This window comes from Labrus bergylta, chromosome 3, assembly GCF_963930695.1.
Source record: "Labrus bergylta chromosome 3, fLabBer1.1, whole genome shotgun sequence".
NCBI lineage: Eukaryota > Metazoa > Chordata > Actinopteri > Labriformes > Labridae > Labrus > Labrus bergylta.
In genome coordinates, this window is record NC_089197.1 from 32,229,686 (window position 1) to 32,256,703 (window position 27,018).

The 27,018-nt window shown below is 39.0% G+C and overlaps 2 protein-coding genes across 2 annotated transcripts in view; one reads left to right on the forward strand and one right to left on the reverse strand.

Annotated features, from left to right (window-relative positions):
* The window catches only part of cep89 (centrosomal protein 89), a 52,918-nt gene that overhangs the window by 1,352 nt on the left and 24,548 nt on the right, over positions 1 to 27,018 (reverse strand). Inside the window, exon 17 of the mRNA XM_020644846.3 lies at positions 8,422 to 8,570. Within this exon, the coding sequence (XP_020500502.2) occupies positions 8,422 to 8,570 (149 nt within the window). The remainder of the gene's footprint in view (positions 1 to 8,421; positions 8,571 to 27,018) is intronic.
* Positions 8,566 to 25,961, forward strand: zgc:165481 (uncharacterized protein LOC100073327 homolog). Its single transcript, XM_020645987.3, has 2 exons — positions 8,566 to 8,715; positions 22,694 to 25,961. Exons 1-2 carry the CDS (start codon positions 8,652 to 8,654, stop codon positions 23,437 to 23,439), a joined length of 810 nt encoding a protein of 269 aa, XP_020501643.1. The 5' UTR covers positions 8,566 to 8,651; the 3' UTR covers positions 23,440 to 25,961.

The following is a 27,018-nucleotide window of genomic DNA, read 5'->3' on the forward strand; positions in this document are numbered from 1 at the left end:
ACATCAACCTTGGAAACCTGGGAGACCAAAGCAGCCAATAAGGCGACTTGGTCAAAGCTCGTCTGTGAAGGTGCTGCACTAATATAATATCGACCTCATCAGCAATGCAGAAGACATACACAGACAAAGAAAGGAGAGATGCTTCACCCAAAGGCCCACACTAAACCTAACACCACCAACGCTAACCCCTGCCCACACTGCACCAAAATATGAGGCACCCGCAAGAAGACTCACAAGGACGAAGGAGAACAGTCATACTCGAACTGACCACCGATGATGACTAGACTAGTGTCTTTACATGCAACAGTGCTGTGTCATTATTAGATACGGTATACCTGTGGCTGGATTTATGGATCAGGCTGAACTTTAAGCCAAGAAAAACCTAAAGAAGTGTTTGTTTTCTTCTGTTTACTGATACAGAGACAATGATGAGAAATATTCTGTCATGACTGATGGCTGATTCTAGTTCAGTTTACAATGTGATTTAAATCAGTGTCAGGGGATACATCTGTGCTGCCATCATCACTAGTACAGCTAACCATCCTGAGGACACACTGAGTGCATTACTCACACAGCTTCATTTTAGACGTGTATCGACCTCAGGAGCGGCAGAGAGCATTAATGCATGCCTCATCTCCTCTCCCAATTATGGCTGGAGTAGCGCTTGGAGCATCGTATTTAGTTATTAAAATTAGGCACATAGAAGCGATAAAAATGGTTGTGTGAAAAACAGCAGTGTGGCTTGAGGGTCTAAAAAGGGAAAAGTGAGCAGACGTGATTATGTTGAAACATTAAAGAAGACTAGTTTTTTAAAGTGAATCATTGCTTTAAAAAATTATTCAGAAAGGTCTTCAAAGTAAAAGGTTGGTCTCATTGTTATGGAGGACGTGGCCAAAATAGAAGAAATATAAGCCCTTCAATTTTTCACGACATGAACTCAACAGGCACACGGCAGAAAACGGGAGAGTTTCTAAATAAAGGAGTCATTGTGTTCTGCCGGTGTTAGACTGGATTCATATCGTATGGGGAATAAATGTAAAGGGGGTGGGGGTGGAGGAGTCGTGAGTCGGGTCACATCGTGGTTATAAATTGAGCATACTGCTGTGGGATGGTTAGAGCATGACTGAAGAGAAGGAGGAGTCTTTAGTGAGGGTGACTGTTAATATCAGTTTATAGAACTAGATCACGTATGAGTACTTTTTAGTTACACAAAAAACAAAAGTAGAAAACATAACACAGAGAACTGAGGCTAGCAGGAAAGAGTATAAGGAAGTGAAACTCTGCTCAACTTAAACAACAGGAACAACATGAAACATCACAACAACCTTTTTCATCACGGCTGCAAATAATGGAAAGGCTCATGTTAATCGTTTATCACAATATAAAGATTATTTGGAAGAAAACAATTCTTGTACTGAGCCTATTCCTCAAGAACATTTTGGGGGGTTGGATAATGATGAGATTAAAAAAGGGCTTTCAATGTAATTTCAATTCTCTAAGCCCCTTAGAGACACAACTTTTCAGAGCATAAAATTCACTGTAACAAAAAAACTCTCATTCTTATTAACGTAAAGATGTATTCATTGATGTTCACTTTGTCTCTTGTCATCCTTGAGAAAAGACCCTCACAAACTCTGCTGTCTGCTAATTACCTCCAACCCAAACAGCATGCACATGTGTTACCCATGGCAACCATGCTCATCATCACTTCCCATGAAGCTCAGACAGAATACAAATAAACATCTTGCATTTTTAAGAGGTGGATAATTGAACCCTCTTGTGTGTGTGAGTGTTTTGGTGACCTGTAGAGATAGACTCAGCAGCTGCTCCTCTACCTCTGCACATCTGCATTATACCTACAGATTGTATAAGCTGCAGACATGTGAGGATTTGATCTATTGCTCTGCGACAGAACACCTCCCTCCTCACTGTCCTTGTTCTGTCAGTGCCGACACTGACATGATTCATCGTCATTCTGAGAGCTCGGCTTTACGAGGCTAATCGGGCTGTTAGACAGACAGGCAGGCAGCAACACATTCAGCTGAAAGAGAGAGGCCGCTCTTTACAGTATGTGACTTAATGACAGTCTTTATACTTGTGTGTGTCATACGTTGCCATAGTTGTGACCCATAAATGCAAATAAAAGTTAAGTAATTAACCTGCTATGGCTTCATAATAGTCAATTACGATTCACTTTGCCTAGATCTATACCCCTGTATATCAGTATCTTAAGCTACAAAGCACCTTTACCAAAGCAAGTTACAAAGTGCTTTACAATTAAAACAAGACAAAAAGAAAATAAACAAATAAATAAAAGTAAATTATAATTTAAATAAGATCCGCTATAACAATACAAACCCATATATCAATAAAAACATGGTTAAAAGTATAACAAATTCAAGTGTTAAAAGAAAGCCAGATGAAATGGTGAGATTTAAGATGATACTGAGATAGACTGTTACACAGCTGTGGTGCCAAAACCTCTAGTAGAGCCTTGCTGGAAGACCTCAGACAGCGGTCAGGCTCATGGGGAGCATCAGATCACAGATACAGGCTGGAGCCAGGCCATTTAATTCTTTCAAAACAAGCAGTCACATCTCTAAAACTCACAGGAAGCCAGTGAAGGGGAGCAAGGACTGTAGTTATTTGGCTGCTTCTCATTGTTATGTGTGTAAAGCCTGGCAGCAGCGTTTTGATTTAATTACAGCGTATGTACGTTAGGCTCGCTTATGAAGAGTGGGTTACAACAGTCGAGTCTGGAAGATAAATGCATAGATTACTTTTTCTAATTAATGCAGACTTTATCACTTGTTGGAAAAACAAGCTTTTAAACTCGGCTGTTGTACTAATCCAAGCATCATGCACATGTGTGTTACCCATGGCAACCACTCTCATCAATGCTACCCGTGAGGCTATACAGACTCAAAGCAAGGTCAGAATTATTTGATGTTGAGTAAGCTCTGGAAGATATATTTCCTTAAAATAGTTTTGTTAGGGAGGCTGCACGGTGGTGCAGTGGTTAGGGCTGTTGCCTCACAGCGAGAAGTTTCATAGTACAAATCCCCCGTTGGCCAAGGCCTTTCTGTGTGTGGAGTTTGCATGTTCTCCTCCTGCATGCTGTGTTCCCTCCAAGTACTCCGGCTTCCTCCCACAGTCCAAGGACATGCTTGTTTGGTTTTATTTGGTTACTCTTAATAGCCTATAGGTGTGAATGTGAGTGTGGCTGGTTGTCAGCCCTGTGATTGACTGCCCTGTGATTGACTGCCGACCAGTGTGTGCCCCGCCTCTCGCTCAATGACAGCTGGGGTTGGCTCCAACCACCTGCAACCCCGACCAGGAAAGGCAGTGTAGATAATGGATGGATGGAGTTTCATTTGGATCGTTCTGTCCTGAATTTGTTCACCATTCAATATGTTTCAATATGTTCTTTGTTTAATGAAATAATGTTTTACTGCGAGGTAAATACATTGTAATACTAAGCAATAAAACCGGTTTACTCTGGTGTCTCTATATTAATGAAACAGTATAATATTATTGCAGCTCTACAGACGGTTTATAGATGATCAATGTGAGCTGAGTGTAGCTATTACTCTCACTGTGTGTCATGGCCAGACTTCACCTTCTACTCACTTTAACCACAGATATACAAGCAAGAAGAAGCTTCAGAGCAACAAGCAGCAAAAACATAGAGGCTACGCTTGCAAAGAGACACCCCACTAAATACTGACAATGTGATACTTCTCCTTTGTTTAAAAAAAAATGCATTCTTGAAACTTCTGATTTGTTATGAGGAAGATTGTGTTTTAAGGGATTGCATCACTTCATGAGCTTTTCTTTCAACCTATGATGGATGATTCCAGGAAAAAGTTCAAGATGATCAGCCATTGTCCTCCCTGTTCCTCCCTGTTCCTCCCTGCAGCAGACACAGGACTCGATGGGAAACCAAAGGGAGAAGTAAGTACTGCTGAAATGTGTTTATCTGCATTCATGGACTTCAGCATTAAATATGTATGGGGTTCCAAGTGTTTGGACCATTAACATACAGTAAAGTCAGCGATTTACACAGTGTGTGAAAACAGGGGAGATTAACACTGCAGCAACCACAAGCTCAAAACGAGCCAAACACAGAATTTACAGTGTTTCATCAGGCTGAAACAATCTCGAAATAAACCAGGCTGTAACTGCAGTACAAGTCCACAGCGGTACCCCTGGACTTTCTAAACCATAACACTACACATGATGCAAAGAATTATAAATGAAAACTAAAAATACAACAATCTTCAACAATCCAAAAACCAATTAGAGATATATTAATTTATTCTCTAATCCTAAACTCTGTGAAGCCCAAAACAAATTCTAAATGCACCGATAATGGACTGTATAATCAGCCAGCAGATTGCAGAAATGGCATGAAAGAAGTGAACTATTCATTGCTATGCAAATCCACTAGAAACTTCAGCTGCTCAACTTAAAATCACTCTTTAAAATATAAATATGTATCAGTCTGCTCTGGTTTGTGTGGCTTGGTTTTGGAGGACAGTACTGCTTTTAGAGAGAGAAAAGGGCTCACTGATGGCTGAATTTCCTCCTGAGTTCCTGGAAGAATCAGGCAGTGCTGCTTCACTGAGGGCTACAAAGAACTCAGCAGAAATCACAACCTATCAGCATCTCTGCTTCTGTTACATGAGCAGAATACAAAGCAGTGGATCAGAGAGAAAAGAGAAGACAGATTTTTTCCTAAGAAGTTTGAATTCAGATGGGTGGATAGCTACTTGGCTGAACTCATTGAACCTTAGCTGAGAACCTGGAAATCTTTGTTTCCCAAAACCTCACTTTGGCCAGATAACTACCACTAACTATTACACCCGTACAACTTCTCTCAAGACCTATTAGTTATTTAGTCTACAAACAAATACAGACTATAAGATGCAACTGTATATAAGATGCAGTCTGTTTTTGGGGTCCCCCAAAACTATCTTTCTGCGTGACAATTCCATAGCCCTCAGCAAAGTCTGAATGTACAGTTTCTGTGCAGCTGCAGCTCTTTTTAATGCGATCTGCTGGAGTTTGCAATCGTGCTAACCATACAATAGTTGAGCACTCAGCCTACCACAACGTTGATAGTTGTGAAGGACAGACCCAAAGCCCATGACCAATTCCTCTGGAGTTGCACTACCCACCTCTGCTGGTCTCTTTCTTTAATTGAGGAGTATTTTCAATCAAACCAGCACTCCACACAGTTTATTCACAGAACAATTATTGCACTGTCTTCTTCAAATGCATTATGACCTAATGACAAAGGAAAGCCTCATCCCTGTCCCTACTTATGCCAACATGTTTTGCACAGACAAACAACTGCTTGCAATGCACAATTGAAATGTGCATTTTAAAATGCACCAGGTAGCGTGCCGTGGCTGATGGTGGCTGCATGTCTCAGCATTATATACTGGTATATTGATCACACCAGTATATAGGACACAGCCCACTTTCTTTAGATGGAAAAAAAGGTATTGAAAGTGCATCTTAGAAACAGGATCTTATGGTCATTTTAAGGTTGGTAAAATACAAGACTCAGACTGAGGTTCATGCTTTTGAAAGCTGATGTTGAATGCATTCTCTCAATGCCAGCAGGAAAGCATGCGGGTTAGTGGTGTGAGTGATCAGTGTGGTAGTGTGTGTTCTTGTCACTAAGATGCCCTCAGGGTTGAGTAGGAAAGTATCTCCTAACAAGCTGACTGGCTAGCTTTCATTTGTTCACAGCAGGCAACAAGCCCGGAGGCTGAGCTAAAACAGTGAATAACAGGAGAATAAAGGGGTAGTGGTACATTGCTTCAGGAGAAACAATGTGCCAGTTTGGTTTTTAAAAGGGGATGTCAAACTGTGACGGTAAAAAGAAATCAAAAAAATAATAACTATAATTATCCGTGACATCTCAAATGTTTGGCCAAATGACATTTCTAATTTTGTCTTGTAATGGATTGTTTTGCTCTGACATCTAAAGTAATTATGTGTTTGCCACAGCCAGGGGTCATATTCACAAAGCCTCCTAGAGTACAAATAGTCACTGCTAGTGACACAATTCTCAGAAAAAAATGGACATTTCCTAAGAATTTCCACTCAAAGTTAAGACTAGATCCTGATGAAAGGTATTCACAAAGCTTTTTACAGTTTACTGTTAGGAGGAGTGAAGAGGCTTAAGAGTTTCTCAAGTGGAGGAGAAAATAGAGAAATGCTCTGCAAACACTACATGAAGAATATTATTGACTCATAGTTGGGCGGACAGACAAAAAATATTAATGCAGACATTTTAATCCATCTCTGACTTTTTTCAGTACAAAGTGAGACATGCATGTTCTCTACATGTGGTTACCTCGACTAGTGCATCCAATCACTAATTAAGGCTTTTCACGTGCTGATATAACCCACTGTATTTAGTGGGCATGTGATTTCAAACATCTTGTATACAGGCTATATACTTTAAAAGTACGTCTTACAATTTATTTAACAGAGAATTTCATAGTCTTCATAATTACACACTGTCTGACTGGATTCTATGATTGGGCCTAATCAATTTCACTGTTCATCAATGCCCATTATCACTAAGAGAACAATTTTTTCATCATCATTTTTTTTGGATCAACCAATCAGGTCTTCTAAAGTAATATAAAGTAAAGTAAAATATGTGACATAACTAGCAATCAGACCTCCTCACTAAGATAAAAGTTTCTGTCCCTTCCTCGCTCAGAGCTGCTCTGAGAATGTTCCTAAATCACTCCTAAGATAAAAATCCTTGCTAGGATTTTTTAAAGTTTAGTTAGGAGCTCTCTGAGAGGATTCTCAGAATGTTTGTGAAAATGGAGGTCTTTGCAGAGAAGAGGTTGTTGCAGAGGTTTTGGTAAATACAGTATTCCCCTAACAAGGGCAATGTACCACTTAGATGCAGTGTCTTATCTTTCACTGGCAGGCATGATTTACTAATGTGCTCTTCTCTCCTCTTCTGACATACAGACATACAGAGAAAATATCCTTTAGACAAACAAAAAGAAACACGTTATTGTAATGTATTTCAAGTTTTAAACATACTTATTTTCAGTCCAGTTGTCTCGCATTTACCAAACCTAATTATTGCCCACCACCATCTGCTCTTTCTAACTGCAGCAGGTTTCTCCCTGTTATTCTAACATAAAATGCTTCAGGCTGTTTATGTGAGTGTTTTTGAAAAGCAGATGTAGTTGTTCCAGTTTTAGCAATTCAGAATCTGTGAATGAGGACACACAAAGAGGATTAGAGGATTGGTGGAAATAGACGGTCCTAAGGGGGTTAGAGTGCAGAGAGAAATTAAGAACTGATCTGTGTGATCTGTTGTGTCCTGTGGTTTAAGGGATGTCAGAATATACAGAGAGACACAACAGCAGAGGAGTTAAGGTTTTGCTTTAAAGAACGTATGTACATTGTGTAGTGTTGTGCTGGGTCACATTGTTGTGTTGGTGTTTTGCTCTCTCAGTTATTAAGGTAAATTGTTGACCTGTTGTCGGTTGTATTTAAGTTGTTTAGAGCCAAATTTAAACTGTATTGCAGCCTGATGCAGATAATAACATTTGAAATGAAAAAATAAACATAAAAATAAATTCACATGTTTTTTTTTTAAGCTTCCTTGATTTATTTTTTTTGCCCCTCAAACAAACAGTCTGTTATTCACACCACCTCGCTGTTCAAATCCTAAGATAATGCAGTTCCTTGAGTGTCCACTTGTGGCCGGATGCAAAAGCCAATGAATCACTGTTACTTCACATGTTGAAATGCCCACTTTAACAGCAGAAATACACGTTTATAGCGAGGAACAAAAAAACGAGTTTTGTCTTTATAGCTCATTTCTTTATTGGTAAAAACTGTTTGGGGGAAATCAAGCTTTTATAGCCGATCCGTTTTGATGATATTTTGAATGATAGTTTTGCATTAATTTGCATACTAAGAGGGGCGTACTGAGTTGAGTGACAGGTAGGTGCATTGTAGCTGTTTGCTAGAAGGCGTAAAGCCCACCTCAACTCAACCTCTTTGCCTGCTGCGGAAACAATGCAATGCTTTGTTTACAAAGAGTTTAAATCTGATCTGATCGTCTAGACGTCTCTATCTGTTTCTTGTCAGAAATTGTTATGTTGATGTGACCGGCTCTGCCTCGATGCACACTGTACCACTACCTCTGCTGTCTCTGGGATCCCCCCTTTTTTTTTTTTCAAGCTTCACACTATCTCTCTCTTTTTCTCCTCTTTTCATTCACACATCCCCCCCTTATTCTCCCCCTCCCTTTCTCTTGCCTGCCTCCTTATGTGTGTTCCCCTCTCTGTCGCTCTCTCTCTCTCTCTCTCTCCCTCGCTCCCCTCCTCGCTCCCCTCCTCGCTCCCCTCCTCGCTCCCCTCCTACCGTTTGGACTGCAGCAGTCTCTCCTCAGCCTCCTGTCTTTCTCTCAGCAGCCTCTGCAGGTGAAGGATCTCCCTCTGGTAAGAATCTGTCCTCCCCTCCGCTGCCTCCTCCAACACTGCCAGTCTGCTTGACGCCTTCCTCCGATACACCTGCACACACACGGACACACACACACACACACACACACAGGAATGAAATGTGGAGTGTTGCTATGAAGGAGGAGGATATACATGAAGGACAGCACAGCAGAGACAACTGGAACGGCGGAGGGGGAGTCACACACATTTGGACAAGGTGAGGAACAAGACACACACACACTGCAGTTTTTTTGTGTGTAGAGGGTGGTGTGAGTGTCCCTGTTTATTTGTTCAGAGGACGTGTGCTTGTGTGAAAGGTCCAGAAAATGATAGTTGTTGTTAGATTTATTTTTGAGTTGTTGTGACAGCAGATCAGCAGCTGTGGAGCTGCATATAGTTCTGAACTACTGCAGGCAGTGCAGCACACAGACTCATACAAGTGGACTACATAGTTAATGTTGTGTGGACTATTTAAGTTCAGCTGAAAGAGATCAACAGTCATGAGGAAAAAACAAAAGAAGATCCCATAAAGTAAAGGAGGAATCAGTGAAAATAATTGTCAGAGAGCAAGGGAAGCAGAGAATAAAGATGAACAAAAGGAGGAGAGATACTGTGTGCTGCTGCTTTGTGCTCTGCAGTTAGAGAAGATTTAGCGATTCAAAAACACAAGGTCTATGTGAGGACAGACAGTATGCTTGCCTTCTCACAGTTTTTGTGCAGATTTATTACCCTGTCTGCTTGTGAAGGTTAAACAAACACCAGTTTTGACCCCTTGCTCTAAATAATCAAGGACTGTCAAGTAGCTGGCTTGTCAGGATGTAATGAGGAGGCAAGTATAGAAGATGTTAAGCTCAAAGATTTGATATTGATTTATATAAAGTGTGCAGACATGTCTTCTTCTCTCTGCTGTTTTCGTATTGCCCTGCACCTACGCATATAACTAGCCCTTTTCTAAAATTAGATTTGCACATATGAACTACAATCATGATAACACAAACTGGAGAGTTTATATAAAGGTCTTTTGATAAGGACACGTTTATGTGTAGGCGTGCTCTGTTGGGATTTTATCAAGAAAGCCATTTCAAACTGACACAATATTAAATGTTAAAGAAAAGTTTGAGTAATTCTGATTCTGTCTATTTCCAAACCATAAAGTTACTATTTCTTCCACATGGTTGGAAACTGTTGCAAAGACGTGACATCACCTTTTCCAAAACAACCACACTGTATTTTCACATAAATAGTCCAACAAAGATTAAACTTAGATAAAGGTACAAACAAATGAAATAAGACCAAAATCCAAAACATATCAAAGCCTTGTGCATGATCAAGTAGTGCCCAGTTTTATACTGGATCAATAACATCCTATACCACAGCTGACAGAGGGTAAGATCAATAGAATGTGCTTCACATGCATTTGGTGGGATTAACCAGTGAATCCATTATGCAGCTTTCAACCTTGTCCTATTGACATTTCATTTACTTTGCTCTTCACTCAGTCAGACATAATAAGAGACCTCAGAATATACACCGACCCATAGTGGTGTCTGACCAAAGAGAGGCAATTTAAGAGTCCAAGCAATTTGAACTATTTGTAGGCGTTGTGTGAGATACACTAAGTCCAACACAGTTTGGAATTTAGGCCCTTACCTTGAGCACTGAGTGCTGACACACCATAAACATCTCATCCATTTCATAATCATCTGTATAAGCATACAATGACCAAGATATCGAACCCCCTCACTGTCTCTTGAATGTACAGGATGTCACAATTCCCCCAAAAGCTCCATGGAAGTAATGTGATGTATAGTAGGCACTTTCTGACTAAACTGGATTGTTCATTTTTCTTTATTGTGATCAGATCTATAATTATTCAGTCATAATGTTAGCAACTCGTGTGTATTAACACTCATGCTGTTTCCCTGCATGGCTCAAATACATTTTTGTTTCCAAATCGGCAAGGCCACAAGCAGTGTTATAACCACACTGAATCTGCAAACGTTGAGCTAAGTCATAATTAATGTGACTGACTGATGAAGTATCTGACCTGGCTTTAAGTGATTGACCTGTGTTGTTTGGGGGTGAATGGAAGAGAGAGATGATTTCTAACACTGCTCAGGGCAAAAGTGATGGAAAGTAATCTTTATCCAGCTAAGAAACACATGAATCAAAACATAAATACAGAATGCCCTTTCACAAGGTTTACAAAGGATTCACCAACTGAGGAGTTGTACAGAACATGTAGTTCAGCCCACTCAATCCTGTAGAGGTAACACACTCACCTTTCTACTACCAGTGACGGATCTCTGTAGGAGAACGTCTGGGTGATTATAAGGTGTCAGCATATGCCATCAGCCACCACCATGCAAAAATCTGTCATATTCAGAGGCCAGTAACAAGGACAGGCAATATTTCTTTGCTCTGCTTCATGGCCAAATACTGGGGGTCTCTACAGATAGCTTTACCTTACAAAAAACAAAACGCTTTTGTTGTTTGAGTTAGGTCACAGAGTAGTTAATCGAACTATGAAGGAAAACTATGAGAAAGACGCCAATATATCTTAAGATAACTAAAACCACAAATGTAACAATGGGGCTGAGAACAGGCTGTTTCTGTGTCTGTAGCTTTAAATGCAAGTGAGCTGTGTGTGACCACGCCCCCTCTCTGTAATGGGATAGCAAAGCAGACTCAGAGGGCAGAACAAACACCTAGATATGGGAGTGTCACCACCTGGGGGCGGGGTTACTTCCCTTTGTGATGTCATAAAGGGAAAATCTCCAAACGTCCTATTTGAGCACACATTTTCTGAAAAGTGGAGCAGGCATACAAAGGAGAGGATGGACTTATATTGTGGGGTTTGTAGACAGGCAAGGGACACTTATAAGTGTCAAAAAACATTGGTTAAGGGTAATATGAACAATATTTGACTTAGATATTTTGACTTTATGTATCGATTGATGGCCATTGTCCAATAATGCTTTTTTTGTGCTGGCAGTGGCAGTTTTCTATACAAAAACAAATGTGTTTGCAGCACTTAGTGTTCAAAGGAGGAAAAGCAGCCCCAGAGTTAGCTGTTTTTTGTGACTGCACTAACAGTGCTCTCTGTTGAAAAAAGCTTTTGGACCAATGCGACTTTGGTCAATGTCACTACTCCCTCACATACTTATCAAAACCAAGACTGATGCGACTTTTGATAACGGCTTTGTCAACAACACTTTGTCTTTTTTCATGGACTAAAGCTACTGTTTTGCCGAGATATACTTCCTTTACATTCTTGTGTTGTCTTTGTAAAATTTCCTTAAAAAAAATCCAATATAAAACATGGACAAATTTAAAACCGAAGGGTATAAAGCCGCGGATTAAAAGTTGTTATAGAACAGTATTGAAAGTTCAGTGACAGATGATTGAAAGACTTGGGTCGCTGACAAAATCAAACTTCTTCAATGAAAAGAAGTCCTCAAAAATAGGTTGTGTGTTGACGAGCAAAAGGGCACTTACCTTGTCTTAGCAGGGTCAGCGTTATATTCATTCACATCTAGTCCATTCACATACTTTTTAAAACCTTCAAGAGAGCCTGAGCCCATTCCCTAGCAGGGTTGTTTTCCTGGTTCAGTTGAGTACTGGATTGGCATTTAAGGTCGGAGAACTACAATCTGGAAAGCAGAAATTCTACATTGCTTGGTCTAAATCTCCAGCAACCCCCCTAGAGAGGCAGCAGGGTGCCAGCATCAGCCCAGCTGCAGCATTGACATTTAGCTCTCACAACATGCTGAGCTGAGCCAAACCAATATATTCCACCTGCTAGCTGTAGCCCAGGGGCTGGCTGACCTTCTCCACACAGAAACAACAAAAACAATAAGAATTCAAAGCAGAACTGGATTTTCACGATCCTGCCAGGGATTGTTATGTATTAATGATGTTTTTCAAGATTTATTTCTTAATAACACTTGATTCTCCATGCAAGCCTCATTGAGCACAATTAATTTATAGTACAAACCCCTGAGAACTGCAAAAGCAGTCTCCAACTGTTGTCTACATGTTTTTTTAATAAGCACAGACTGAGTGCCAGTTTATATACGGATTAGAAAAGGGATTGAACCTCCAAGCAGGAGGATTTCTAAGGTAACAGTAAATTGTCTGTGTATTAATTTGACTCCATATCTTTGTATAAACTTTGCAAATATTGGTAGTATATTCTAGTATAGTCTACTCATGTTTAATGGATTTTTCTGGATATGTATGATTTGTAAATGGCCTCTTCCTGGATTCATTAAAGTGAGTAGCCGTACAATAAAGTTTTGGAAGTAGAGGCTTTCAGGCCTTGACTTCAATATTTTTATAAAATGACAAATCATCTGGTTCCCTTGTTTTCTGATGTAAGAAGCCAGCTAAAATCGTTCCTTTATGTCCAACCACCTGTTCAAAGCCATTCACATGAATTCACATTCACTACAATATGTCCAACCATATGTGAAGTACCATTTGTGCTGTAGCCAAAAACAGCAGCTTACGCTCTGAATGCAGAGGGCATTTTATGTGCTTGTGTTAAAGGCTAATGTTTACATCCTCATCTCCTCCTATCTTCTAATTAACACCCCACAATCTTACTAACAACATCTTACACTTAAATCCAGTTCCTTAAATTTATAATCCAAGCTGTGTATAAATTCCCTGCAGCAATAGGGCCCCCTCTCAGATATAAAACATCTGTTGCATGTGTAAACAGAATGACCTTTACAGCTGAAATTGAAGTGTCTTGACTCATTAACAGACGAAAACGCAGGAGGTGTAATAAAGCCATTCCACTGGGCAGGCAGAATTCAACTACATAATACCTCACGATACACCTGACCTTTCTGCATCTAATAAGAGACATGTTGATTTATTGGATTTAATTTACAAACAAATGAAGACGATACAAGAAGATGTACTAAAGTGATAGAACTGCATGCCTGCTATACAGCCCTACATAGAACAAGAAAGTATTGTTGTGGTGGGGGGAAAGCAATGATTAATACAAGACTATTTGCAATACTTAGTTCCCAGAGGCCAAAAGAAAGCTATTGTGTTTCTACTTGTTAGCTTCCTGTGGCTAACTATTGTATAATGGAGTTGAAAAAGAGCATTCACAGTTGGGCAGCTATCTTGCTTGGCTCAGTAAAGGTTAGAATTTATGACTTTTCATCTTTAAGCAGAGGTGTGCAGCAAAAAAAACACTGTTGGCCCTCTTCTATTGAAAATCTCTGACCTTTGCTGAGGAGTGAAGCTGTTGTGGAGCAGACAGTCCACAGGTGTGTGAAAGTCTGTTTGAGGTTAGCCTGAAATTGCTAAAGTTAACACCACAAGGACGGTGTGATGAAAAAGTAGGCCTGTTTTTCTGCTGGCTTAAATAAATTAAGATAAATAGCATTCTGAAAATAGCACACTAACATAGACATCATTCACAGTTGCTCAAACAAGAACGTGTCTTGGAAGAGAACCGGGGAGACAAAACATCCCACAGCTCATCAGATTAGCTCAGCCCTCCTGCTCAGATGTGTCACACACATCTGCCAATGTCGAAATCTATGTCACAGTTAATGTTGGCCCGTCTACAGGCTTTCACTTCAGTCAGGCTGGGAATGAGCAGGAGCAAATTGTTAAACAAGAGTATGCATGACTTATTAGAAGTCTTAGTGTAAAATCTGAATGAGAGCTAGATTAATGCAACTGGTGCCTCCAGAATGTCTTTTCCAAACCTTACCAAGTTGCTTTGGTGCCAAATGAGGACGAACAGTGTGTTTATGACTGCTAGGATGACGATGGAGGTCCTGTAAGATTTTACCAGGGAGAATGAAGGGGGTTGCTGATGCTTTGATAAAAAATGCACCTTCTGTTTTATGGTACGGTCTAGTTTGTAATCTCAAGAACTTTAATGGTAGTAATAATAACAATACTCTGACATTAAATGGTCTGATAGTTAATGCAGAACACAAATGTTTTTTTCTTTTTATAGAGCTCACTGTGTTTCCATTGCATGACCCTTGGCTAACCCTTGTAGCATTTTAAGAGCATAGCCATCAGTGCAAAGCATACCATTATTTCTATTTGTGCCATAAATGGTTGAGCCAATGACGTAAGTGTTCGCGACTGAACATCTACAGTTCAGCCTGTTATGAAGAAAGTGCTTCCCAGTTATGGAACACCTTTATTTTTAAATTGATGTGACATTCACTGATACTTGTAAAATGGTCCTGAAATGTGGTTCAAAGAACCAAAAAAAACATCAAACTGAACTACTGCCGTCATTGATTGCATTTATTTTCTGGGTTTTTTGTTTCTGCTTTCATCAGATTTCTTCCATTTTGGATGAACCAATGTTTCAATATAATAATTTGATGCTATGTTGTCATGTTGAATGTGCTGATTTTTGGCCCAGATGTTGTTTTGCATTAATTTCCTGCACTCCACATGGACTTCTTAGTATTATGCTTCATCTGTTCAACTGCTGTTTTGCTTTTCTCCCATTGTAAAATGTTTTTCATTGTTAATTTAACATTTGGACACAACGGTGCAGAAAAACAATTAAAGGGTTTATATTGTGGCTGGATCAGCTAATTGCCTTATGCAGATTGTAAACTCCCAACAGACATAAACTGTACAAATGGCTTTATGCTTCTGTCACTGGAGCTGCCTGATGTTTCTGCACCTAAAAGTACAATGTTCTCCTTTCTCTGTGAGAATTCAAAAATACAGTATAATCTATTGACGCTGGTTACAGTGATGACTTGTTTCTAACAGAGTGAAAATAATCAGGTAAACAGAGGTAACCCTCAGGAATATGATGGTGCAGTATGTTGTAATGTGTTAATGTGATACAACTACCAAATTTTCAGTTTTCAGACAAATGTTCCCAATGTGCTTTGTATCAAGGAGTGACCAAAAAACTATAAACTTAATCATTTTGTACAACTGATTAATCTCATGCCTTACATTCCCAGATATTAGATGACAGCAGTCAAAATGATTCAAGAGTGCATAATGTGGAGAAGAAAAACTGTAACTGATTAAGCAGCAATTTGTTCCAATGCAGCAAGCCACCAAAGCTCAGGAACCCATTGTTCTACTAAACGGCTGAGCACTAGCCCTTATTACCCTAACCATATTACAATCTTGATTCAAAGTGTAAAAACCTTCCAAATCTTTGAATTTAGTTAAATAAAGGCAGACATTCTACTTCTCGCACACTGAGGAAAATGTGAGCTGGTACTACAAGTACTGTATCATTGGATTCTTTTTATTCATATTTGTGAATTCAACTTGTATAACTTCTTACAGGTGTGAAGGTTGCTTCACAAAGCACATCCTGATATTTGGTATGTGGGAGATGTGCACATCGGCTGCTATGAAAAACACCCCTTCCAATGTAGTTATAAGTGATTTATATTAACATGTAGTTAAAGCATAATTGCAACTTGAACTACTCATAAATCAGTTGTTAAAAAATGATGTATGTCAGTTGGAAAACTTGAATATGGAGACTTGTAATAAACACCAGTTATCCCCTATGAGAGAAAAATGATGAGGTGATCTGAAAAAAGAGCTTTTTAAAGACTCAACTCCACGGCTCTTAGTTGTTTGTAGTTCTATAGATGTAGACACACAGATTATTCACCTTTACACTTGCCACCTAGAAAAATGATTTTTAGAAATATCATTGGCAAAAGGCGACATGAATATGCTTCTCTACAAAGAAATACATGTGAAAAGTTTGAACGTTGTTTTCCAAAAAGACTTCTCTGTATGAGTGCGTAATTGTTTTAAACAGGGATACAAGATCTGCCCACAGCTCCAAGAACATAACATAATAACATCTGGCTCAGAGGCATAATTAGGAAAAGCATCACATATCAGATGTTCTGAAGTCAAAGTCAAGGCCATCCTCTACTGCTAGGGATGAGAAGGATAAGTGTCCAGACCTGCCTGCCCAATATTTAATTAATTACAAGCTACACAGAAAAATATTTATCCAACAAAGAACTCAGAAACTGATGTGTGCATTTGTTTGGTTTTACCCACTTTTTTTCTTCAGGTAAGTATTTTTTTTTTTAACATGGCACAAGTCTGTATAGGACAAATGTTGTGTAAGTAGATAGTCCACTGTTGTGGTTACTCACATTTATACGTTTTATTTCAACCCAACAAACACAAAAATTAAAACATATGTTCATATAAATGAACACTGCACAGTCTAGCTGCTCTAATATAACATTTGTGACATTAGAAATGTTTTGGTTTTTTTTGCAAATGAATAACAGTTGAGTAGTACAACATTTTAAATCCAAGTCATACTTATCATCTGAAACTAGAAATACATTTCATTTTTAGAAGAGAAGACGACCACTTTCCCCTTTCAATCGGCACAACGCAGGAAGATTGCTTTGTTTGATTGTAATTGTCCTGCCAAGGTCTATACAGAGTATTGACTGTTGTTGTAGAACCAACAGAGTGGACTCAGACTTTGTAGTTGAGCTAACACAGCTTAGACTTTGCTTTTATCTTGGCGATCAAAGTAAATCCCATTCCCACAATTTGTTGATCAAAGCCCTCTTTGCTTTTAAAAATACTGATGCAAGTGGTAGGGGTTTATGGAATAACTTAATGCAATGCTTAATTGATTTTTTCTTCATGGGAAAATCTCCTCTGGTTGACATCCTAGCAGAGCTAAAGGCCAGCTACTTAACAGCATAAATGAGGTTGAGCAGATAAAAAAAACTGACTGTATTAAAGCCTGACACTTTGTTAACCCATTCATCCATTCTGACCCTTTTACCGCTGCATAAACACTTTGTCCCTTGAACATTAACATTTGACATTTAACGGCACATGCTGAAACATCTAATGATGTCATTTGACTTTGAAAGGAGTTTTTTTTTTCCTTACTGCATTTGTGCAGAACAGAGTATACTTTTTGAGCAAAATAGATACAACTGGTGAATCCAATTGTAGTCATAAACAGTACGTGTGTGTGTGTGTGTGTGTGTGTGTTTGGGCTGGACATCTTCACTGGTCTCACGATAGGATTCAATTGCGATTATCCTGTCAAAGATTTGATTCGATTGCTTCGACGATGCGGGTTAGATCCTCAATTTTCTATATTACTGCACATGGCCATTTTTTCATCAATGACAAGCAGTAAGATTAATATTGAGTCCTTTTTTCATTTTGACCAAAGTGCTTTAGAAACCAATGGCAACATAAATGTTTTAACATTGTAAACCAAAATAAATTGATGATATAGGTCCAGTCAGGGACCGAATATTCTACAAGCAATGTTAGTAAGCAATAATCAGTGATGTTCTGTCACTGCATCGAAGCAAAAATCTTCCACGTCTGCATGACGATGCATCATAAAAACAATCAGTTTTAATACACCAAAGTGTGTATGTGTGTGTGAGCGTGTTCATGGGTGTCTGGTGGATATCTGTGCATAGACTTTTGCTGCCTGACTACCTAAAAAACATAATCTATTTTCGGAATGGAAATGCATGGTGTTTTGTTGAATCAGAGCAGCCCAGTGGAAGACCTTGATAGTTCCAGATGACAAAATTGCTGAACTGCTCTGGACTATCTACCATTCACTAACATTTCCTTCCTGAACAAGAATCTCACAATGCACTATCAGCAATGTATGTTCATTAAAACCTGGATTTAAAGAGCACCTACAGTATGCAGCCTTATTGTGACCACTTATGCCACATATTACTGGCCTGATGGCAGGAGATATCGCTGAAAAGATTATCAGAAAAATAAGTAGCTTTAAAGAATGGTAACTTCCTGGTTAAGAGTATGATGTGCAGAATTGATTGAATTGTATACAGCCTAGCTAGAAATGAATAATGGATCAAACTGCATTTTTTTTGCCAGTGCACATCTATTACAAATATGAATTCAAGATTCTACACTACTTAAGAGTTTTAAGGTATTCTAAGCACACACACGAGGCACGCTTAACCCCTAAAGTCCAGTTTGTACACTTCCTTGGCCATTAGAGTTAGCCATGAGCAAATACAAGAGCAAAACAATTAGCTGACGTAAACCATAATGCAGGCGTTTGAAAAAGTCTGAATATAGTTTTAAAGAAAAGACAGATAAAAGACCTGAAGTCTTTACATTTCATCTTCCGTCTGAGCTGGAATATATGTTTTGTCCTTTCATTACAACGTTGAAGTGTCTAGAACCTGAGGGGTAAAGTGTCCCACTCTGCCCCAGGGATGGATGCAGAAGGAGCTGCTTCTTTCTGACATCTTTTTGACGTGTTCCAGAAGGCTTTTTAACGCAACAGACTGCTGGCTGAAATATTTAACAGTCAGCAAGTCATAGAGCGGCCTGCTGGGCAATTACCAGCCCAACATCCACCTATTTAATCTATATTTCATGGTCATGAATAAATGAGTGACTAGCTTTTCTTTATATAGCATCTTTCTGACGGGTGGGGGACTTGTTGATGACCAAAGGTAGAGTTAAAGTCAGAAAGTAATCAGAAATACGAAGTCAGTGAGTCAGGGGTGAGACTACAGTTATAGCTTATGAAAAGCCTCTTTTCAAAGGTTTCACTTCCTCCCTCCTAGACCCTTTTTACACTTATCAAATCTAAGTGATTAAGTGACCTTAACAAAAAATAAGAAGGCTGGATTCTTGTATAATTAACACAATCAGTTCAAGGAGGGATTGTTAAGCAGTTTTTCCAACTCGATATATTGGCGCCCATTTTCTACTCAAAACTAATGCAGCTCAGTGTTTTCACAGTCCTAACCTCAAAGCTTTTTTTGACTTAGCTTCTGTGATATTTCACATCAACATGACATGCAAGCTTAACAGCTAAGGGATAAACGGGTGAACAATGTGAATCTTTAGTGTTCAAAAAGGTTGTGTTCACCAAACAGACATTCCTCTCCTGTGTGCAAGGAGAAAAATAATCCCTCTACCTGAACCAGGCGGACAGTTCCACAGGATGCTCACGCATACTGTAGCTTGAAGTACACTAATAGCAACTTCTTCAAAAGATGCTAGTCATAAAATCAGTGCAGTGCGGGCACAGTTTCTGGTTCTATACGTCTGTTGACGTAGCCACAGGCACTGTACCTGCTCATTAACCTCCTGTCTGTCAATTGCTGTTGGCACAATTCATAATGAGAACACTGTGTGGGCTTTATGGTGGGTGTGCTCTAGGGCACACACAAATACACTCATACACTGGCATGCTGACTCAACATTGGAAAAAAGAAAATATGTCAATTTTTAAAAAAAGAAACCTCTTCATAATTCTCTACTGGAGGAATCATACTTCATTCCTGGCTGCAGGCTGTTTCAGGAGGGGATTCAAATTAAATGCTGTTTTGCATAACTCTGAAAAAGTATGTGAAACTTTAAGAAATGTCATCCCATTGAAAAGTTGAAAAGTGACGTAAAGGTCTGACCTCATTTATTTGCAATTGATTAGAAATCTTTGAATGATTCATATCAAAAACAGATGATTATGTACTTACATCAGGAGGTCTTTATCATCCTTGATGGACTTAATGAAAATAATTATCTTATAAAAGATAGGAGAATTATTCTAAAATAAAGTATGACACATTGTTCACTGGTTAACACAATTGGGCGGCACAATATTGTGTCATTATCTATTTCAAGGTGTTCATGTGAAAAATTGGAGGACAAATTAACTAAAACTCGGGGCTCGCTGGTGGCGCAATGGTTAGGGCGCTTCCTATGTATTGAGGATGTCGTCTCAAGCGGGCGGCCCGGGCTCACATCCCACCTGTGGCTTCCTTCCCGCATGTCGTTCCCCACTCTCTCTCCCTGGTTTCCGACTCTATCCACTGTCCTATCTCTCCATTAAAGACACAAAAGCCCAAAAATAAATCTTAAACATTTTTTTTACTCAAACTCATCTAGCTACAAACTATGTTGCTGGTTAATAAAAAAAGACAAATTCAAAACTTAAAGTACTGATTTCCATGGAGCCTTGTTTTTAAAAGTTACTCTATCAGGGATGGGCCCTGTGTTGTTTATCTTCAGCCAAGCTGTGAGGCCTGTTTGTCTTGTGGATTAGGATTCAATTTGAAGTTGATTAAAAAATGTGTTTTTACCAAACATCTGTCCAACCCATCTTTTATCTACTTGTCTGAGTTGCTGGCCAAGGCTGAAGAAAGCGTGTTAGAAGTAGTGGAGGTTTTGTTTTTCTCTGCTCAGAATCTGCTTTAATTGCCCTCTTGTGCAGCTCTTTAATACCAGGATTGATATATTTTTTAAAGGAAGGTAATACAGCAAAGTATACACTGCTTCGAGTACACTGGAATAAACAGTATCATATTACCAATCTGATTACTGTTTTGATATATTTTTTAACACAGTACACCAGCATTTCCACTGGGTAATGTTTGATGCCAGCAGCTGGAGAAGAGAGAGTGATCAGAATTCATAATATGAAATGACAGTGTGATAATTACAGGTCTTGCATTCACTCCCTTTTGTGTGATCACATCTCTTTTATAATCCCCGTTGACATTGTAAGAAGTCCACAGTGGGGACAGTAGAGCAGTTTTCTGGCCTTATCTCTGGTGGAGAGTTACAAAGGAACAAATCAAAGCTCAAACATACAGGGTGTTTAAGGTACTAAAGAGGGTTTGTGATTGGACTAAGGTATTTTTGATGAAGGGCTTCATTAAATATTCAGAGAGCATACTCCAGGAGGCTGTGCTTTTTCCTGTATTATAACACCATTGAAAAAAAATCAAAGGTGTTTGTCATTATTATACAAAACTATGACTGGTTATCAGTCTAGTCAGAATTCACACTGATTGAAAATTTGGCCATTTTCTACACAGGTTTCTTATTTTTCATTTTGTCTTATACATTCAAGCTCTCATGCTGAATGTGTGTCGTTTGCTTGCTCTACATTTTAAGAAGCAGTAACTGAAATGAGTATTAGTACTTAAAATACCTTGTTGGTATCTGCGGATGACAGTGATCTGCTACAGTAAAGGTTTCAGGAGTAGAGGAGATGGGCGTTCCTTAACCTCATTTCTATTCATACTTGGTATCTATGGATACATGCTTACAGCTATTTGACCTTATGAATCTAATCAATGACTGACAGTTTATTGCTGCTTCCTTGGAGGAAACTGATAATTGGAGTTTTTTTTCATCTAAGCCATTTTGGACTTTAGAAGCCGTCAGCAATGAACTACAATCAGCTGCAGCTGCTGGCATCAAGAAGTACTAATGCAGGAGTAAGTGTTTATCAGTTCAACACTGGCCTTAACCTTTATCTGAGATCAAAACTTCAATTTTATTCTTCTTTATGGAGAGTGGGCGAGGGCAGGTCAGTGCAAAGTTTATAGCATGTAACTCAGAAGTTATGTGCTAATATTGGTTGTTGAATATTACAATAAATGATCCATTATGATGCTTTCTTACTCCTTTTCTCTCTTTTGTTCAACTCTTTTGGTATCTTTTATATTAATTCTATTATTTATGATCTTTTTATATAAGCACAGAGTTATCTTGGAAATAATAAGGGTGAAAAATGATAGTATGGTTTTGTTTTTCTATCAACAATTGTCACTTCTCCTCTATTTGTAATCTCTAAATACAGTTTTTAACAATGATTTTCATTTCCTGCATTTGACATGGACTAATCTAACGAAAAGATGATCATGAAAAGCCCTTTTGGTGTGAGGCTTCAGTCATTAAGAAAATGGGAGTGTAAGGCTTTAATAAAATGGTATTGCTTTATAGTTCCTTATTATAACAGAACAAGTAAAAACAGAGCTTCATATAAAAAAGTGAAGTATTCTTTGCCTTTTGAAGGAGCAGCTGTCCCTTCCACCTCTTCCAAATATCAATAGAAAAACTGGCTCTTGCTCTGCTACAAAGAGCTCTGGGACAACCTACTGATCCAACTCCCAAACCATAAATCATTTATCAGCAGCAGGTAGAGAAAATAGAAGCAGACAGAGACCTGACCTTTCCTGATGGGCAGCAACACAGCAGATAACAATACTCAGAAATATCAGCTTGCTGCAGTGAGATTGTTAACTTTCTAGCAAAAAGTCACATAAAGCGCTGGACTACATAGAAAAAAAAAAAACACTCTTCTGACTCACTTTTTTGACAAGGCGTTGTCTATATTTTTCTGTCATTCCTAGAACATGTCTTGAAGATGAGCTGTCCTCAGGCTGAGTTCGAGGAAAAGGACCGTCCTCCACCAGAGGAATTAGAGTGTAAGATCTGTTACCAACGCTACAATGCACACAACCGCAGGCCTAAGATCCTGGACTGCCTGCACCGGGTCTGTGCCCGCTGCCTTGCCAAAATCCTGGACATCGCCGATGGAGCAGGATTTATCTGCTGCCCCTTTTGCCGACATCAAACCGAGATCACGGAGTATGAGGTGTCGGCCCTGCCCGACGATGCCAACATCATGTGCCACATTGCAATGCGGGACAAATCCTGGAGTTCTGAACAAAACAAGGAGGTGGTCCTGACTCCAAAGAGCTTGTCCTCCTCCAGCCCGTCTCATGAGTCCTCCAACTGCTTGGTCATCACTATAATGGACGTTCAAACGGACATGCACAACTCCCCAAGCAGAAATGATAGCTCTGACATCTATGCTGAGCAGAGCCTGGACTCGGTCTCATTGGGCTCCAATGGGCTGGCTAATCAGGACACCCTGTCCAAGCTCTGCAATCATGTTCCACGTATCCTGGTCTGGCTGCTGGGTTTCTTGTACTTTGGCTCCCTGCCTCTAGGAATCTACTTGTTAGTGATCCAGAGAGTGACACTGGGCATTGTTTGTGTTAGCTTGGTCCCATCAAGCCTTACTGTTTGCCTGGTCTATGGGTTCTGCCAGTGTCTGTGCCAGGGCATGTGTGACTGCTCCTCCAGGGCCTGAGAGGATGCTGTCCAGTTCCTCGGATATGTCGGAGTAATTCCATGCGTTTTGTGAAGATGATACCCAGTCTTACACAAGCTTTACAAGTCTACAATCTTTATGGAAATAATGGTCAAGTGAAAGAATGGCTTATACTGGTCTATACTTTTGTTAGGTCTACCGCTGCAACTCAGAAACCAGTTTAGCCAGCAGAAACACATTGCCCTACAAGCTCTGTTAGTCCGAGCAGCACCAATATCAACATCTGTGATATATGTCAGTATTTGTTCTTTGTTGTGTCTATGGCCTATACTCAAATGTCATTTTTGAGAGCAGATCTTATATTTTTGTCTTAGTCCTGGGCCTTCAGTTATAAACGCTGTGTACAAGGTAAAAACTTGCAATCACTCGCATGCAGTCAGATTAAAATGAAAGTTGGGGCTCATTCATTTGTATGTCTGTTATTTTTTTAATAGCTTTAGCCGCAAATGCAGCCAGCCCTTTATGTTGCAAAAAAGCATGAATAAATAAAATACTATTTACCAAAAGGCAAGAGTATTTATACAATATAATGGAAGTGAGCAACCAAGAAAAAAAAACAAAGTCCTTCTGTAGTCTTCAACAGTCAGAGATTCACTGACAATAATTGTCAATGTTTTCTTCAGGATCTTACAATTACATTCGGAATGGACTGATATCGGCCAATAACAAGGAGGAATGGTGATGCACTGATGACAGTATAAAGATCGTAGATATTTTACATCAAACTTTTTTATTATTGTATAGGTTTTTCCCCTATATAATACAGAATTATTAGTAAACCCCCATGTCTCCAAAAAGTTTTCTTTTTTTCTCCTTAAGAATTCGGGCAACATTAAACTTAATATATGTCAATCCAGAAACTGCTCTTGGAATTCCACCGTATTCTGACTGACAGAATAAGACCTTTTAATAAAAAGTATCCGTCAACTAAAGCTGCTTATTATGTTGCAATATCTTTCTAACCTAATCTAACCACATTGCTCTAAGGGGAATGTAATGCAAAGCTTATGAATAAAGTTCCTGTGAGGACATGTTGTTTTTTGTTCATTTCTGCAACCCTTCGCACAAAATGCTACCGTTACTTTATTTTTTGCTGATTTTTTCCTCTTTGTTAGTAGTTTTTATTTTTTGTTCGTCATTCAGAATCTTTGTTGTGGAATATGCTTGAGAACCTGCCCCACAGTTTCAGGCGTAAATAAAAACCAGTAAAGAAATGATCGATCTTTATGCTGATGGTCTTGTTAGCTCTTCTAGTTCATAAAAAGGCATCAATATTCATTTTCAAAAGCAGATACACGGTCCTCAAAGGAGCTTTAAGCTATTGTGAGAATAGTGAAAGTCAAATTTCTCTTTATCGTCAAACAAAAAAGAGGCCAAGAACATGACAGGAAATGTTGATTTTACCATTCTGTTCATTTTTTCACTGTTAGAATACTTAGTAAGAAAGAAAGGGATATTTTCATGCATTGCTAATTCTAGCATTGACTAAATACAAATGACCAAATTAACTGTGATTTGGGAATAATACACTTTTTTTTTAAAACCATTTTACTGTCATAGCAGTAGCCTTGGGCATACTTGTGATGAAGTTATTAGGATCACTTACTGAATGTGCCCCTCGCCTTCTCTCTCTGCCTCAAATACAGAAACAAACCTTACAGGTTGTGTCGTTGCATACATTTAGAGCGTAGGTACAAAAACCAGTCCCACATCTCAGGTTTTTTGATAATTACATGCTTCTGCAACTACTGTACCAACACGTTCTTTGTTACTCTGAACAAAGCAAGGCTGCTGTGTTTATTTGGCTCCAATGTGCAGTTTCTGTTTATAAGAATACTTTGCTCTATTCATGTATTAAATCTTAGTGCACAGGTGTCACACTAGAGCCATACAGATGTTTTAGTTGGGATATATTTCAAGGCTGTGTGCATAGTTTATCTGGCATCATGATTTTTTTTCCTTTGCTTGTAAGAGAAATGCATCCATACATGTGAAATTAAAGGATCAGTGCATCAAATGTATGTAAAGTAATGTAAAGTTTATGTTTGAAGCATTTTATTTTATTTCCGCATAAACATTACTTTGGTGGGCGCTTGAAGCAACTGTCTTGCACTCTTCATATTACTCCAGAGAGACAATATATAAAGTGATCTGTACACTGTTGAGGGCCCTGGACTAAAACCTGTTAGATGTATTCAGACAGAAATTCAGGTTTTTCTATTCCTATTAAAAATAATGAAATGTAGCATTTATGAAAAAGTGTTCATCTTGTGCAAAACACTTACTCTGAAATGAAAGTCCTATTCATTCAATGTTGTTGTTTATTTTTTATCTTTCATTTTCAACTTCTTTCATCCACTTTTTCTCAACCTCTGTATTCACTCCCCTGTGTTTCTCTCTATGATCTGTTGACAATAGCTATCAGCTTAGTGCCACACTGCTGATTACAGAAGCTACTAGACAATGAAATAATAAATGGAGAATTATTTTCCATACCTTGAGCTGGGTTCAGTCCACTTTCTGGGTGCCAATCGAAATCCATGAAATTCCAGGTTTAGTCTGTCTTTCATACGCAAATGATAGATTTCTGTTTTTATACTTTAATGGCATCATAAAAGGGGAGAGCTTACTGGTTATTTTAAAAGAAATTGAGAGAAGACAGCCTTTTTTTATCTTCAGTTACGGAGGTCTGGCTGGCACACGATTACTTTCATGTGTCAATGAAATAATGATCGCTCAAAGCGGAGGTAAGGCAAATGAGACGAAATGTAGAAAGGAATGAATGGTTTATCAGAGAAACCAACTGAGAAAAGACTAAAAAGGTCGTTCAAGAGACAGAGATTTTCTTTTCTGCCCGAGTGAGCCGAGCTGTTTGACAGAAAGCTTTTCAGGCACAGTTTGTCCTGCTGATTGTATGTCTGACAACTACTCTTTCATTTGTCTGAGCACAGAGAAAGGTTACATTAATAAAGAAAAAAAACTTTCCATCCCTGCCCAGAAAAAGAGAATCATCATGTTGTCTGAAATAACAGACAACGCTTACATCAGAGAATACTCCACAGGTCGTCAAACACTGACGCTTCATAACTCAACAGCCCTTTGGTCTCATTTAGACACACAAGGTAGCTCCTATTGCGTGTCATCAACAAGTCTATAATTGTGTTGGTTTTACTTCTAGTATATACGTATATCACTTAAAACTGGGTACTTTTACAGTGTGGGAAGAGAAGTTTTACTTCACAGAAGAGCTTCAACCCACCCAACAGCTTTTTTATATTTGTATAAACAGAAGACTTATACGGTTACTAATATTATCATACCATACAGTCCTTAGTCACTCACTCCTTGGCCAGGGTATCTTATTAGCTCATTAACAATTGTTTTCGCATCAGCTTATGCTCTCTCTGTCGCTTTGTCCTACTAAAACAAACCCACCCACACATCTGTCCTCTCTCCTACTTGTATTTGGACAGACAGATGAGATGCACAGTGGTAAAAAATAAAATGGAGCTGACTTCTATCATAATAATTTTTGTTGCTGTGTTCACACTTCAGCTC